A 13,124-nucleotide genomic window follows, 5' to 3' on the forward strand; every position below is an offset into this window, starting at 1 on the left:
TAGTCCAAATTGGTGAAGTGAAATGCTAAAAAATAAATAACGGAAAAGTGGTGCGTGCATATGTATTCACCTCCTTTGCTATGAAGCCCTAAATAAGATCTGGTGCAACCAATTACCTTCAGAAGTCACATATTTAGTTAAATAAAGTCCACCTGTGTGCAATCTAAGTATACACCTGTTCTGAAAGGCCCCAGAGTCTACAACACCACTAAGCAAGGGGCACCACCAAGCAAGGAGACCAAGGAGCTCTCCAAACAGGTCAGGGACAAAGTTGTGGTGAAGTACAGATCAGGGTTGGGTTATAAAAAAATATCTGAAACTTTGAACATCCCACGGAGCACCACTAAATCCATTATTAAAAAACTGAAAGAATATGGCACCACAACAAACCTGCCAAGAGAGGGCCGCCCACCAAAACTCACGGACCAGGCAAGGAGGGCATTAATCAGAGAGGCAACAAAGAGACCAAAGATAACCCTGAAGGAGATGCAAAGCTCCACAGCGGAGATTGGAGTATCTGTCCATAGGACCACTTTAAGCCGTACACTCCACAGAGCTGGGCTTTACGGAAGAGTGGCCAGAAAAAAGCCATTGCTAAAAGAAAAAAATAAGCAAACACGTTCGGTGTTCGCCAAAAGGCATGTGGGAGACTCCCAAATATATGGAAGAAGGTACTCTGGTCAGATGTTTTCCTTGATGGCCAGAAAAATTTGGCCATCAAGGAAAACGCTATGTCTGGCGCAAACCCAACACCTCTCATCACCCCGAGAACACCACCACCACAGTGAAGCATGGGGGTGGGGATGTTTTTCATCGGCAGGGATTGGGAAACTGGTCAGAATTGAAGGAATGATGGATGGCGCTAAATACAGGGAAATTCTTGAGGGAAACCTGTTTCAGTCTTCCAGAGATTTGAGACTGGGACGGAGGTTCACCTTCCAGCAGGACAATGACCCTAAGCATACTGCTAAAGCAACACTCGAGTGGTTTGTAATGTATTGTTGAGATGTTGTAGGGCAGTCTCAGTCTGACTCTTTGGTTCTTTATTAATATTTCAGCAGAGCAGAGAGACACAGGGGATGAGCTATATAAAGACACACACACACACACACACACACACACACACACACACACACACACACACACACACACACACACACACACACACACACACACACACACACACACACACACACACACACACACACACACACACACACACACACACACACAGGGGAGGAGAGAAAGGGCATCTGACTTGAATAATACATGAGGATCAAACAGGGTACCCGAGGGTGGCTAAATGTTTACTGGGAAGTCTCAAAACATGTTGGTTATTATAGCTATTGTTACATCAGTACGTTCCTTTGTGTGTGAGAAAGAGAGAGACGGCACAGAGTCGAATGAGAGACATTGTGTGTGTGTGTGGTCAGAGGACAAGGTGACCTGATCGGAGGTCAGTCTTTGAGTAAACAGCTGCTTCTATCTAGATTGCAACACACACTACCCGTGTTATAATCTGTCAACAACTAAATCTGTCCCTCTCTCTCTCTTTCCCCTCCTCTGCCAAAATCTCCCTCGTTCTTTTCCCTTCTTTTACTTATCCTCCTTTCTTTCTCTGTCAAAATCCTTGGATTTTCCCTCCTCAACATTGTGTTACTTTCTTTCTCTGTCAAAATCCTTGGATTTTCCCTCCTCAACATTGTTAAATTAATTAATTAATTAATTAAAATTAATATGCCATTTAGCAGACGCTTTTATCCAATTAACCCTAACCCCTTATTGATGTCACTTGTTAAATCAACTTCCTAATGTTTGGTATACTCAGTGTATATAAAGTCTACGTCTATCCTCTATATGCCATGTAGTGCTTTTCAACTCCAGTCGACAATGTAAAAAAGTCCTTTCTCATGCTGCGGCCTATAGCAACCATATTCTACCCCCATGTAACCATGTCCCTATAGCAACCATATTCTAACCCCATGTAACCATGTCCCTATAGCAACCATATTCTACCCCCATGTAACCATGTCCCTATAGCAACCATATTCTACCCCCATGTAACCATGTCCCTATAGCAACCAACCAGGTCTCTAGTAACCAATGAGAGCTAGGACGTTCTGTAATCCCAAGAACATATTTTCCATAAAACCCCCACCTTCTCTCTCTCCAGGTACCATTTAAAGTGTAGAAAGAAGAGAGAAATGTGTTAGAGAGAAAGAGATGTGAAAGAGAGGCTCTACTATACTACGTTTCTAGAACACAACCACACACAGAAACTAGACAGTAACACTCATAGTGAGTATGTTTCTCAGTACAATTCAGGTTTTATTACACAATCAGTTCATTTCAAACAGAGGCTGAGACCAACTTCAGATCAATCACATTGCCAATATCAATCTGTCAGCTACAAATACTAACAAATTGTTTCAACAAAAGTTGTATGTACTGTATCTGTACTGGAATGTTCCATTGTTTCTGTCCACCTAACAATCAGACATTGCATTAAAAAAACTAAAACATTTTAAAAATCTAATCGGCATTAAAGTATTTACACATACTTACAATTATAAAATACTAAAAGATATTGGATGGAGTGAATGAGAAGAAAGAGGGAGAGAAAAAGAGAGAGAGAGTGTGCCGTGTTGACTGCAGATGGTCCGGAAATTCACTGTGACACAAAATCTGCTTAAACTAAGGAGGTCGTTGAGAAATGCTTTTACAAAAATGTGTGTCCAGCACACAGACACAGACACAGACACAGACACACACACACACACACACACACACACACACACACACACACACACACACACACACACACACACACACACACACACACACAGCACCCATTTACAGTTCTTGAGCAACATGTAGGGATAAGGGTATTGGAGACCCTGGCTGCATTTCATTTGTGTCAAAGTGAATTCACACACACATACACACATACACACAAAGCAATTTAAGAAGAAGTAATATTGGACAGAATATGGCAAATCAATTCAGACGGGGAGAGAATAAGACAGAAAAAGCTAACCAATAGAGAGAGAGAGATGATTAGATGGATAGATAGAGTGTGGTTGTTGATGCTAGGAACACTTCCAGACACACACGGCCAGGCTTCCTCCAAAGAACATGTAGAGCAGGTTCTTCACCTCGTGTGTCACCTCGAAGCCAAAGCCCTCGCCGATCACCACGTGCCACGAGCTGCCAAACTTCTTATCCATCGACTCCTTGATCATCTTCGCTGCACTCTGAGAGAGGGAGAAGGGGGATGGAGTGGGGGGAGGGAAAAGGGAGAGAGAGATTTGTCAAGTACAGTAACTCACCATAGGCACTAATGCCATGTTGATAGTCATATCCAAACAAACTTTCCAGGTGTCATAGCCAGGGATGCACATAACTGGTACGCAGGTACGCAAGCGCGACAAAAATCAGGAATGCGTAATAATAATATAATATGCCATTTAGCAGACGCTTTTATCCAAAGCGACTTACAGTCATGCGTGCATACATTTTTTTGTGTATGGGTGGTCCCGGGGATCGAACCCACTACCTTGGCGTTACAAGCGCCGTGCTCTACCAGCTGAGCTACAGAGGACCATGCCACTTGTGTTACTACGCGCCTTTGCGTACTTGACCGATCTTCTCATCTAACCTTACACATGACATGTTGCTTGTCAACTACTGTCAGGGATGTCCAAAAAGCAACAGACACTAAGCAGCTTCTTTGGCGTTTCGCCACCTACAAAGAAACGCCAACTGGAGCCAGAGCCGAAGAAAATATATTTTTCGGAAAAGTGGCTCCAAGATGTGCAGTGGCTTGAAGCTAAAAATGAGCGCACTGAAATGTGGTGCAAGATTTGCCGCTCAAATCCACATCTAGCAGACAAAACAGGTGCATTTTATAAAGGCTCAAAGAATTTCAACCATCCTTTATTTGACAAACATGAAAAGAGCAAGGAGCACACGAATGTGGCGCAAGCCATTGCTAAGCTAGCCGAGAAGAAATGTCCAGTCGCCCACTTGCCAGATGGCGAGACAAGCTGAATGAAGAACAGCGGCAAGCTCTGTTTAATATTTTTCTCCTCGCCTTCCATAAAGCTAAACACGCACGTCCCATGTCTTCCTATTCTGAGGATGTTCCTTTGCTGAAGCGGCTAGGAGTAAATGTCGGAGGTGCATATCATTCACGTGAAGGGGGCACACGGATCATGCAGAGCATCGCTCACACCATCAGCAGGGAGTTACGAGCCAAGTTGCAGTCTGCTGAATTTTGGGGGCTGCTTTTTGATGGATCTGAGGACATCACAAAAACTGAGCAGGAAATCGTTTACATTGTGTCTGTGTCCAGCAAAGAGTTTACTTCAGACTTTATTGGACTGATTGAATTGGGTGCTGACCGAAGACGGCAGGCCATAACAGACGGACTTGTGAGACTTTTCCAGGACACAGGCTTGGATGACTGAACAACAAAGTTGGTCGCTGTGTGCACAGACGGGGCTGCTGTTAACGTAGGTATCTACAACGGCGTTGTGCCAAAACTCCGGCAACTTGCTGCGGTTGGAGACTCCCTTGTGCACATTCTGTGCACCGCACACACACTGGAGAATTGCGCGAAATCAGCTGATCGCAACGTTCCTTACTGTGAGACATTTAATCGCTCTGTGGTCAAGCTGCTGCAGTTTTATTTACAAAAAGGTGCAGCAAAAAAAACTGCTGCACTGAATAAGCTATGTGAAGAAAATGGGATCTCCTTTGTGAAACTGGGTAAGTTTCATAATATCAGATGGTCTGCATGGAGGCATGAAACACTTAAAAATATCAAGACTATTGCCAGCCATTAAAATGCAACTGGTTACGAGCGATAACAGTGACTTGCAGCATTTCTGCACAGAGCGGTTTCAGTGCTTTCTGTCAAACATGCTTGACATTTGCAACATTTTGAAGACCACATCCATTAGGTTTCAGAAGGAAAAGCTGACCATTGGAGAAAGTAAGGATGAACTCATGGTGGCCATTGGACAGTTCACACTTCTGCTTGATGGTGAAAGCCACAGGGCACACACTGTTTCCAATGCTGATGCTGACAGAGACAAGACACACTTACTCAGGGGGTTAATTGAAGAGTTTGAAATCAGATATGACTCCCTCAAGTCATGTGATCATTTCTTAGTATTTGATCCTTCAACATGGCCTCAGGAAATGCAAGACCTCCACAGTTTTGGAAACACAACAGTTTGTAGCATTCTCAAGAAATATGAGGCCACCTTGCAACGTGACAAAGATACCACTGTGACAGAATGGATGCGCTTAAAGCAGGCAGGAAAACGCCTGGGAGCCTCTTCTGTGTATGACTTGGTCCAAATAGTAAATACAAGTAACCCAGATGCTTATTCCAACATCAACAAGGTGGTTAAGCTGTCTCTTACACTGCCTTTAAGCAGTGGAGCTGGTGAGAGGGTATTCTCACATCTCAACATAATAAAAACCAAGTACAGATCTCGTCTGTCACATGCTCGTCTCTCAGCCCTGATGCACATTCACCTGTCAAAGCAGACCACAGAGACATTTGACCCAAAGCCTGCTGTTGACCAATCGGAGGCTCAACCAAGGACAGGGAGGTGCATCTGCAGCATCTTCATCATCTACCATGCAGGAAGCTGAAGCAGAGGACAGTGGGGGCAACACTGAAGAGGACAGTGGTGGCGGCACTGAGGAGGACAGTGAGGAAGATTGCACTTATTAAGACCACGCTACATATGGGGTGAGTACCAGACACCATCTGCTGGTACTCACCTGAGTAACTCACTGAAAAAGTTATGTGCACCCCTGGTCATAGCTATGCATTTGACACACAAACATACACACCTCATTGTTGGTGGCGAACTTCTCGCAGGCTGTGACACAGAGCTCCATTGTCTCCACTCTCATCTCCTCTGGCATGTCTGTGTGCTGTGAAGGGAAACAACATGTCATTATCTCACACACACACCTTACCCTGATCTCTCTCACACACACACACACCTTACCCTGATCTCTCTCTCACACACACACACACCTTACCCTGATCTCTCTCTCTCACACACACACACCTTACCCTGATCTCTCTCTCACACACACACACACACACACACACTCACACCTTACCCTGAACTCACACACACCTTACCTTGATCACACACACACACACACACCACACACACATTACCCGGATCACACACACCTTACCCTGATCTCACACACACACCTTACCCGGATCACTCACACACTCACTCACACACACACACACACACACACACACACATACCTTACCCTGATGTCACACACACCCCTCTTACCCTGATAAGAGGAAAGCTGTGCAGTCTTTTGTAGTCTGCCTCTTCTTTCTTGCTCTCTGCAGTCTCTGCCATTCCACCCCACAGCTGCAAATAAAGAGACATTGGTTAAGGCTTAGCTAGCTTGTTTATAGCTCGCTAAACTAATCAGCAACTTTGTAGCAAGCTAACTTAGCTAGCTACCTAGCTAGTAAAGCTAACGTGGTACGTTAGCGCAACCTACCCAGTGCATGGATGTGAAAGTGTGCCAGCTAAAGTTAAATGACTAGCCATGTTGCTAGCAAAAGTTTGGCTTAACATTTATTTTGTTGAAATGTAAAGTTACCGGTAGCTTTGTTTTGATGGGTAGCTAGCAGGCTAACGTTAGCAATTTGGCAAGCTAGCAATAGCCGACTACATGCTGTTGTTTTCACCTCCAAAATCAATTGAATTCTTACTTGCCCATAGTAATTTCTGCGATTATATTGTAGAGATACGTTTTAGAAAGGTACTGCATTTTGTATTTACGTACCGTTTGGTAATACAACCGAAGTTTACTCCACTTTTAGTCCGGTTGTTAAGGAGACATTTTCAACCATAGCAACACACGTATCCCTTCAAACAGGAAAAACCCGCCTACTTTAGCTGAGCGTCTTCTTCATTGGTTTAGAAGCCTGTCAATCAATCGTTCCTAATCCCTGGAAAAATGGTGATGAGTTTGTCAGTGCTCTGCTCAACACAAACAGATTGATAGAAATCGTGTGACGTTGTTTTTAAAATGAGGTGTCATTTGGAACCAATACATTTTCTTAGCTAGCTACATTGGCAAACCGTTTTTTATTTCAGTGTCCTTATGCCAACTTAATATGTATTGTTTCTCTCTTCTCCCTACAGTATCCTCTCTGGTCTGTCTGCATGACCTATAGGCCTATTTACTTGTGACTGCAGCCACATCTGTTTGTGTGAAACCCCAGGTGGAGGTTTTAACCCAAATATCCTGCATGAAAAAAAAAAGAAGATGTGGATTTATGCACAGCTGCAAACAATAATCAAATAGACTAGATGGACTTGGGCTATTGTAGGCCTTAACCTACATTAAGTATGCAGTCTGGATAATTTGTAGATAGTTGCATAATGTTTGTCACGGAATAGTATGCCCTCATATGCCCTTATAAACCTTCTCAGAGACAGACATGGGCTGGGTCCCTGAAGGGACCATATTTCCTACACAGTGCACTACTTTTGACCAGAGCCCTGGTCAAAACTAATGCACTATACAGGGAATAGGGTGCCGTTTGTGATGTAACAATAGTGTCTCTTGACCAATTTTATTTATTTTCTCATTACAATATTTTTTCAAAAGGTATATGAGTTCAGTATCTAGGGAATATACTGAGTACATATTGTCCGGGAGATAATAATGATTCCAGTTGTGGATTATTGCGGATTATCAATTCCTGGAGAGATGGACAAACAACAGATCACATTGAGCAGACGACAAAAGGGAGGAGGAGTAATCACTCTCTCTCTATCTGTCTCTCTCTCTCTCTCTCTCTCTCTCTCTCTCTCTCTCTCTCTCTCTCTCTCTCTCTCTCTCTCTCTCTCTCTCTCTCTCTCTCTCTCTCTCTCTCTCTCTCTCTCTCTCTCTCTCTCTCTCTCTCTCTCTCTCTCTCTCTCTCTCTCTCTCAAGCTGAACCTCGGCAAGACGGAAGCACAGTTCCTGCTCAGCCCAGTCAAAGCTATTCGCTGCTCTGGCACCCCAATGGTGGAATAAGCTCCCCCACGACGCCAGGACAGCGGAGTCACTGACCACCTTCCGGAGACACTTGAAAGCCTACCTCTTTAAGGAATACCTGGAATAGTATAAGACTAATGTTTTTTAGAATAGGGTCACATTAGATAATATATTTACCATAGAAATATAATTACTAGAGCAGGTATTAGTTATATTTCTATGGAGGTTGGCATCATGACATCATGGGTTCACTGGGCTTTGATCAGCCTGAGTGTTGGAGTCCCACTTCAGAAGTCAAGGAATTATATTAAAGTGTGTGTGTGTTTGTGTGTGTTTGCGTGTGTGCATGTGTGCCTGTGTGTGTGTGTGTGTGTGTGTGTGTGTGTGTGTGTGTGTGTGTGTGTGTGTGTGTGTGTGTGTGTGTGTGTGTGTGTGTGTGTGTGTGTGTGTGTGCTTAAAAGCGTGTGTGTGTGTAAAAACTCAGAGTGTAGGGAGGTGAGTCATGTCATAATCCCCAGCTAAGCTCATTAATGAGAGAAGATTTGATGGACTAGCCTTATCCTCATCCACTAGAGAGAGAGGGATATGAGAAGGAGAGCGAGAGAGGAAGAGAGAGAGATAAGGAGAGGGAGAGGGAGAGGGAGAGGGAGAGGGAGAGGGAGAGGCTCCCCAAGTTTAAAACGAACAGGTCAACATTTTCCTTCATCCCAGCTGCTATCAGCTTTCTCAATCAGCTGTATCCTAGTAGTGTTGTGTGATGTCTACATATTGCTGTATATACTGTTGTTGTGTATATGTATTGTCATGTATGTATAGTGTTTTTACTACGTATAGTGTTTTTACTACGTGTTAAAGGAATTGGGGATAATAAAGAAAGAGGGAGGAAACAAGAAATGGACAAACAAGGAGGGAGAATGATAGAGGGAGAGATAGAACAAGGGAGAGCAGGAGAGGTGTCTGACAGATGGGAAAGTGTAAATAGCGACAGCAAATCCACCAGCTGGACTAACAGAGAAGAGGAGGAGAGACGGAGAGACGGAGAGACAGAGAGAGAGATCAGAGGAGAAGAAGAGAGGTGGATGAGGGCATCACAGTGGGGAACCTGACACAGATATTCATCATGTGAGTCCCAAATGGCACCCTATTCCCTATATAGTGCACTATGGGCCACTGGTCAAAAGTAGTGAACTATGCAGGGAATAGGGTGCCATTTGGCACTTAGCCACAGACATTCATCATCTCTAGCAGAGAGAGAGAAGCTGACTCACATAACAACGTCTGCATCCCAAATAGCACCCTATTCCCTTGATGGTACACCGGGCCAATAAGACTCTGGTCAAAAGTAGGAAATAGGATGCCATTTGGGATGCAGTCAACCATAGAGGAAGTGTTGTTTGTTTTACCCTGAACAACCAAAGGTTGTGACTGACTGACTGACTGGTGCAGAGAGAGAGTGATAAAGGGGGTGATGCAGCAAGATAAATAATGGGCCAAGTCCAGGAGGTGGTGTGGGGGTGACGCAACAAGATAAATAACGGGCCAAGTCCAGGAGGTGGTGTGGTGGTGACGCAGCAAGATAAATAATGGGCCAAGTCCAGGAGGTGGTGTGGGGGTGACGCAACAAGATAAATAATGGGCCAAGTCCAGGAGGTGGTGTGGGGGTGACGCAGCAAGATAAATAATGGGCCAAGTCCAGGAGGTGGTGTGGTGGTGACGCAGCAAGATAAATAACGGGCCAAGTCCAGGAGGTGGTGTGGTGGTGACGCAACAAGATAAATAATGGGCCAAGTCCAGGAGGTGGTGTGGGGGTGACGCAGCAAGATAAATAATGGGCCAAGTCCAGGAGGTGGTGTGGGGGTGACGCAACAAGATAAATAATGGGCCAAGTCCAGGAGGTGGGGTGGGGGTGACGCAACAAGATAAATAATGGGCCAAGTCCAGGAGGTGGTGTGGGGTGACGCAACAAGAGAAATAACGGGCCAAGTCCAGGAGGTGGGGTGGGGGTGACGCAACAAGATAAATAACGGGCCAAGTCCAGGAGGTGGGGTGGGGGTGACGCAACAAGAGAAATAATGGGCCAAGTCCAGGAGGTCAGAATGGATGAATAGTGACTGAAAGATGAAAAAGGAGGATGAGAAACTAAAAAGAAAAGTAGATTAGAATCTAATGAGAAAGAAGAGAAGGAAATGGGTAGAGGGGATGACGTAGATATATCAGAGAGGATGAAGGGACAGAAATATGGAGGGCCAGAGAAGGATAGACAGAGAGGGGGATGAAGAGGCCTAGAGAGATGGAGGGAAAGATAGAAAGAGGGAGATAGAGGGATGGAGAGGAAGAGAGAGATGGAGGGAAAGATAGACAGAGAGAGATAGAGGGATGGAGAGGAAGAGAGAGACAGTAGGGAGCAGAGTGACAGCGATAATTAAAGCTTCTGTATTATTCAGGAGGAGAGGAGAGGGGGCTATGACTAGATGTGATGCTAATATCCCAAGCTGACGTGTATGTGTGTGTGTGCGTGCGTGCCTACGTGCGCACGTACGTACATGCGTGTGTGTGTGTGTATGTGTGTGTGTGTGTGTGTCTGGGAAATAGATCAAGAGAGATAGAGAAAGATGGACCTGACAAAGATAGTAAAGGAGAGGGAAGACTATAGTGTTGAAGCGGTTAGACAGAATAACAAAGATGTTCAACAAAGATCTTTAAAATAAAACGTCATTTCAGCCTGTGGTGCCTTAAAGGGATACTTTTGTCAATGAGGCCCTTTATCTACTTCCCCAGAGTCATACGTCCATACGCAGGCTCTAGTAAGCAACTTCCTTCAAACTGCACGCAGAGACATAAAAATGGCATCCACGAGTTCATCTGACTCTGGGTAAGTAGATAAAGGGCCTCATTGCCAAAATCCTGAAAGTATCCCTTTAAGAGAGAGAGACAGATACATAAAGTATCCCTTTAAGAGGGCGAGACAGATATATAAAGTATCCCTTTAAGAGAGAGAGATGGATACATAACAGTTAGTGTGGGAGAGATGATACTAGATCAGAGAGCAGCACAGTTCAACTCCACAGTTCCTTCTGTGTGGGTGGATGAAGCAGTCACGACACACACACAAACACACACACACAAATAAGACACAATGTTACCATATACACCCAGTAAGCCATAATGTATCTTCTTACGACATCATAACCATTTTATTTTATTCATCCACATATTTTCACAACATCATAGAAGATCCATGGAGGTGCAAAGATGAACAAGCAAAACACTTACTGACATCACAGCTGGCTACAATAACGTCATAACAGAGAGAGAGCGAGAGAGAGAGAAGCGAGAGAGAGAGAGAGAGAGAGAGAGAGAGAGAGAGAGAGAGAGAGAGAGAGAGAGAGAGAGAGAGAGAGAGAGAGAGAGAGAGAGAGAGAGAGAGAGAGAGAGAGAGAGAGAAAATAAAATACATTTGTATTGGGCGTGTAATACCCAGACAGGCACTTTTCAACCATATGTCAATGGTGAAGTGGGACTGAACTTGTCATAACACAGGGGAAGGTCACCCAGTAATCTGGGTGCACTGTTCTTCACTACACCTCAACTCAATATCAGTGTCCCAATGTCTCCTCTTCACACACTTATTAAGCAATTCTGTGAAGGTAAGAAAAAGCAAAATACACATTCTTTGAGGTGTGGATTCATTTTGGGTTTTGTGGGGTGAAGCGCACGATTCAATAGTTAATATTCTTGTACGTTTTTGTGTTGTTGCTGTCTTGGAAACAGGACTATTTAGAATTCTGACCTCTGATTTTGAAAATGCTTTTCTCATGCATACAGATATACATTCCATTCCATCAGCTTCACATAAAAAAAAACATTGAAACAGGTCATAAATCACTGTAAAGGGGCAATCTGCGGTTCAAACAACAACAAAGCAGCCACCCCACCACAAGGGATGTATGAATCACTTAACAGAATGCCCCTTTAAGTCAACCAGATGGATGTTATTAATCTAAGAAATCCATTGATGTCTTAATTTACATGATCCATGTGACTCGCAACAGCTATCTCTATGGCAATACATTGTGCTGTGCCGTTACAATTGCATCTTTGTGAAAGGTTTTGTGAGTCACAATAGGTAAGCAGGAGAGTTTATTTTCAAGTACATAACACACATACATATAAAACGACAGTGTTACAAAAACAACATTGCTGCAAAGAAAGTCAACAAAATGCTCAATAGAAAAACGCTCACTTTTAACGGACTGTTGTTTATCAGAAACACAGTTGAGTAGCATCACTGGCGTCACTTCTCCAAAACCATAACAAAATCACAATTTCAAAGTTAGAAACACAAGCTTCAGGACACAAGACAAGAACAGATGAGGCTTTGTGTATGTAGCTCTTTCCTGGGGGAGCTGAGAACCCACATCAACTCTCTAAAAGCCAAATCAGAGGGACATCTTCCCACATCGCCACAGAGCTAAAGCTAGTCTGGGTGTTGTTCTCAACAGCTGTAGCACTGTAGAAGTTAACACCTTCAGTGTGTGAACAACACCAAGGTAAAAACACACCTACTCATCTCTACTCCCCCGACCCCCGACCCTCCGAAAAGCCTCCTCACACCCCCGCCCTCTCTTCGAAAGAGCAATGCCCCTTTAAAACAACTAAACTGACTCTCCATCTCTACCCCAGTTCCCCATCACACAACCCCTGCCCCAAAAAACACCTCAAACCCCATCTTATGAGGAGCATAAACAAACCAACTAACCCCTCTCGCCTCACTGAGCAGCTCCCCTTTATAACAACCAAGAGACCCCTCTACCAACCCCTCTAACCCTTCACTGTTTGGGGCTGGAGCTGGGACTGGCCCGGGGTGGCTGGTTGCAGGGGTCCACAGCCTCCTTGGTGGCCCCTCCGTAGACCTCCACGTCCTGGTCCGTCCAGGGGGCCACGTTGCCCAGTGTGCCCAAGGAACAGGCAGCCAGAGCGGATACCTCAGCAGGCTTCAGGACCCTGTCCCACAGGTTGAACTGGGAGAGCTCCCCAACCAGGGCCTGGGAGGCGTCGAAACGACCGCCCAG

General features: G+C 44.7%; 2 protein-coding genes across 2 annotated transcripts in view; both read right to left on the reverse strand.

The window, feature by feature from the left end:
* Positions 1–2,303: 2,303 nt before the first annotated feature.
* On the reverse strand, positions 2,304–6,955 carry LOC121576341 (dynein axonemal light chain 4). The gene is made up of 4 exons (XM_041889420.2): positions 6,850–6,955; positions 6,342–6,425; positions 5,872–5,955; positions 2,304–3,254 (listed from the first exon to the last, which is right to left on the reverse strand). Exons 2-4 carry the CDS (start codon positions 6,411–6,413, stop codon positions 3,090–3,092), a joined length of 321 nt encoding a protein of 106 aa, XP_041745354.1. The 5' UTR covers positions 6,414–6,425; positions 6,850–6,955; the 3' UTR covers positions 2,304–3,089.
* Positions 6,956–11,917: 4,962 nt separating this feature from the next.
* Positions 11,918–13,124, reverse strand: part of LOC121577400 — a 17,905-nt gene continuing 16,698 nt past the window's right edge. The window contains 1 exon segment of the mRNA XM_045216966.1: positions 11,918–13,124. This exon segment is cut by the window's right edge and continues 6 nt beyond it. Coding sequence (XP_045072901.1) covers positions 12,882–13,124 — 243 coding nt within the window. The 3' untranslated portion in view covers positions 11,918–12,881.

This window comes from Coregonus clupeaformis, unplaced genomic scaffold, assembly GCF_020615455.1.
Source record: "Coregonus clupeaformis isolate EN_2021a unplaced genomic scaffold, ASM2061545v1 scaf0874, whole genome shotgun sequence".
NCBI classification, from domain to species: Eukaryota; Metazoa; Chordata; class Actinopteri; order Salmoniformes; family Salmonidae; genus Coregonus; species Coregonus clupeaformis.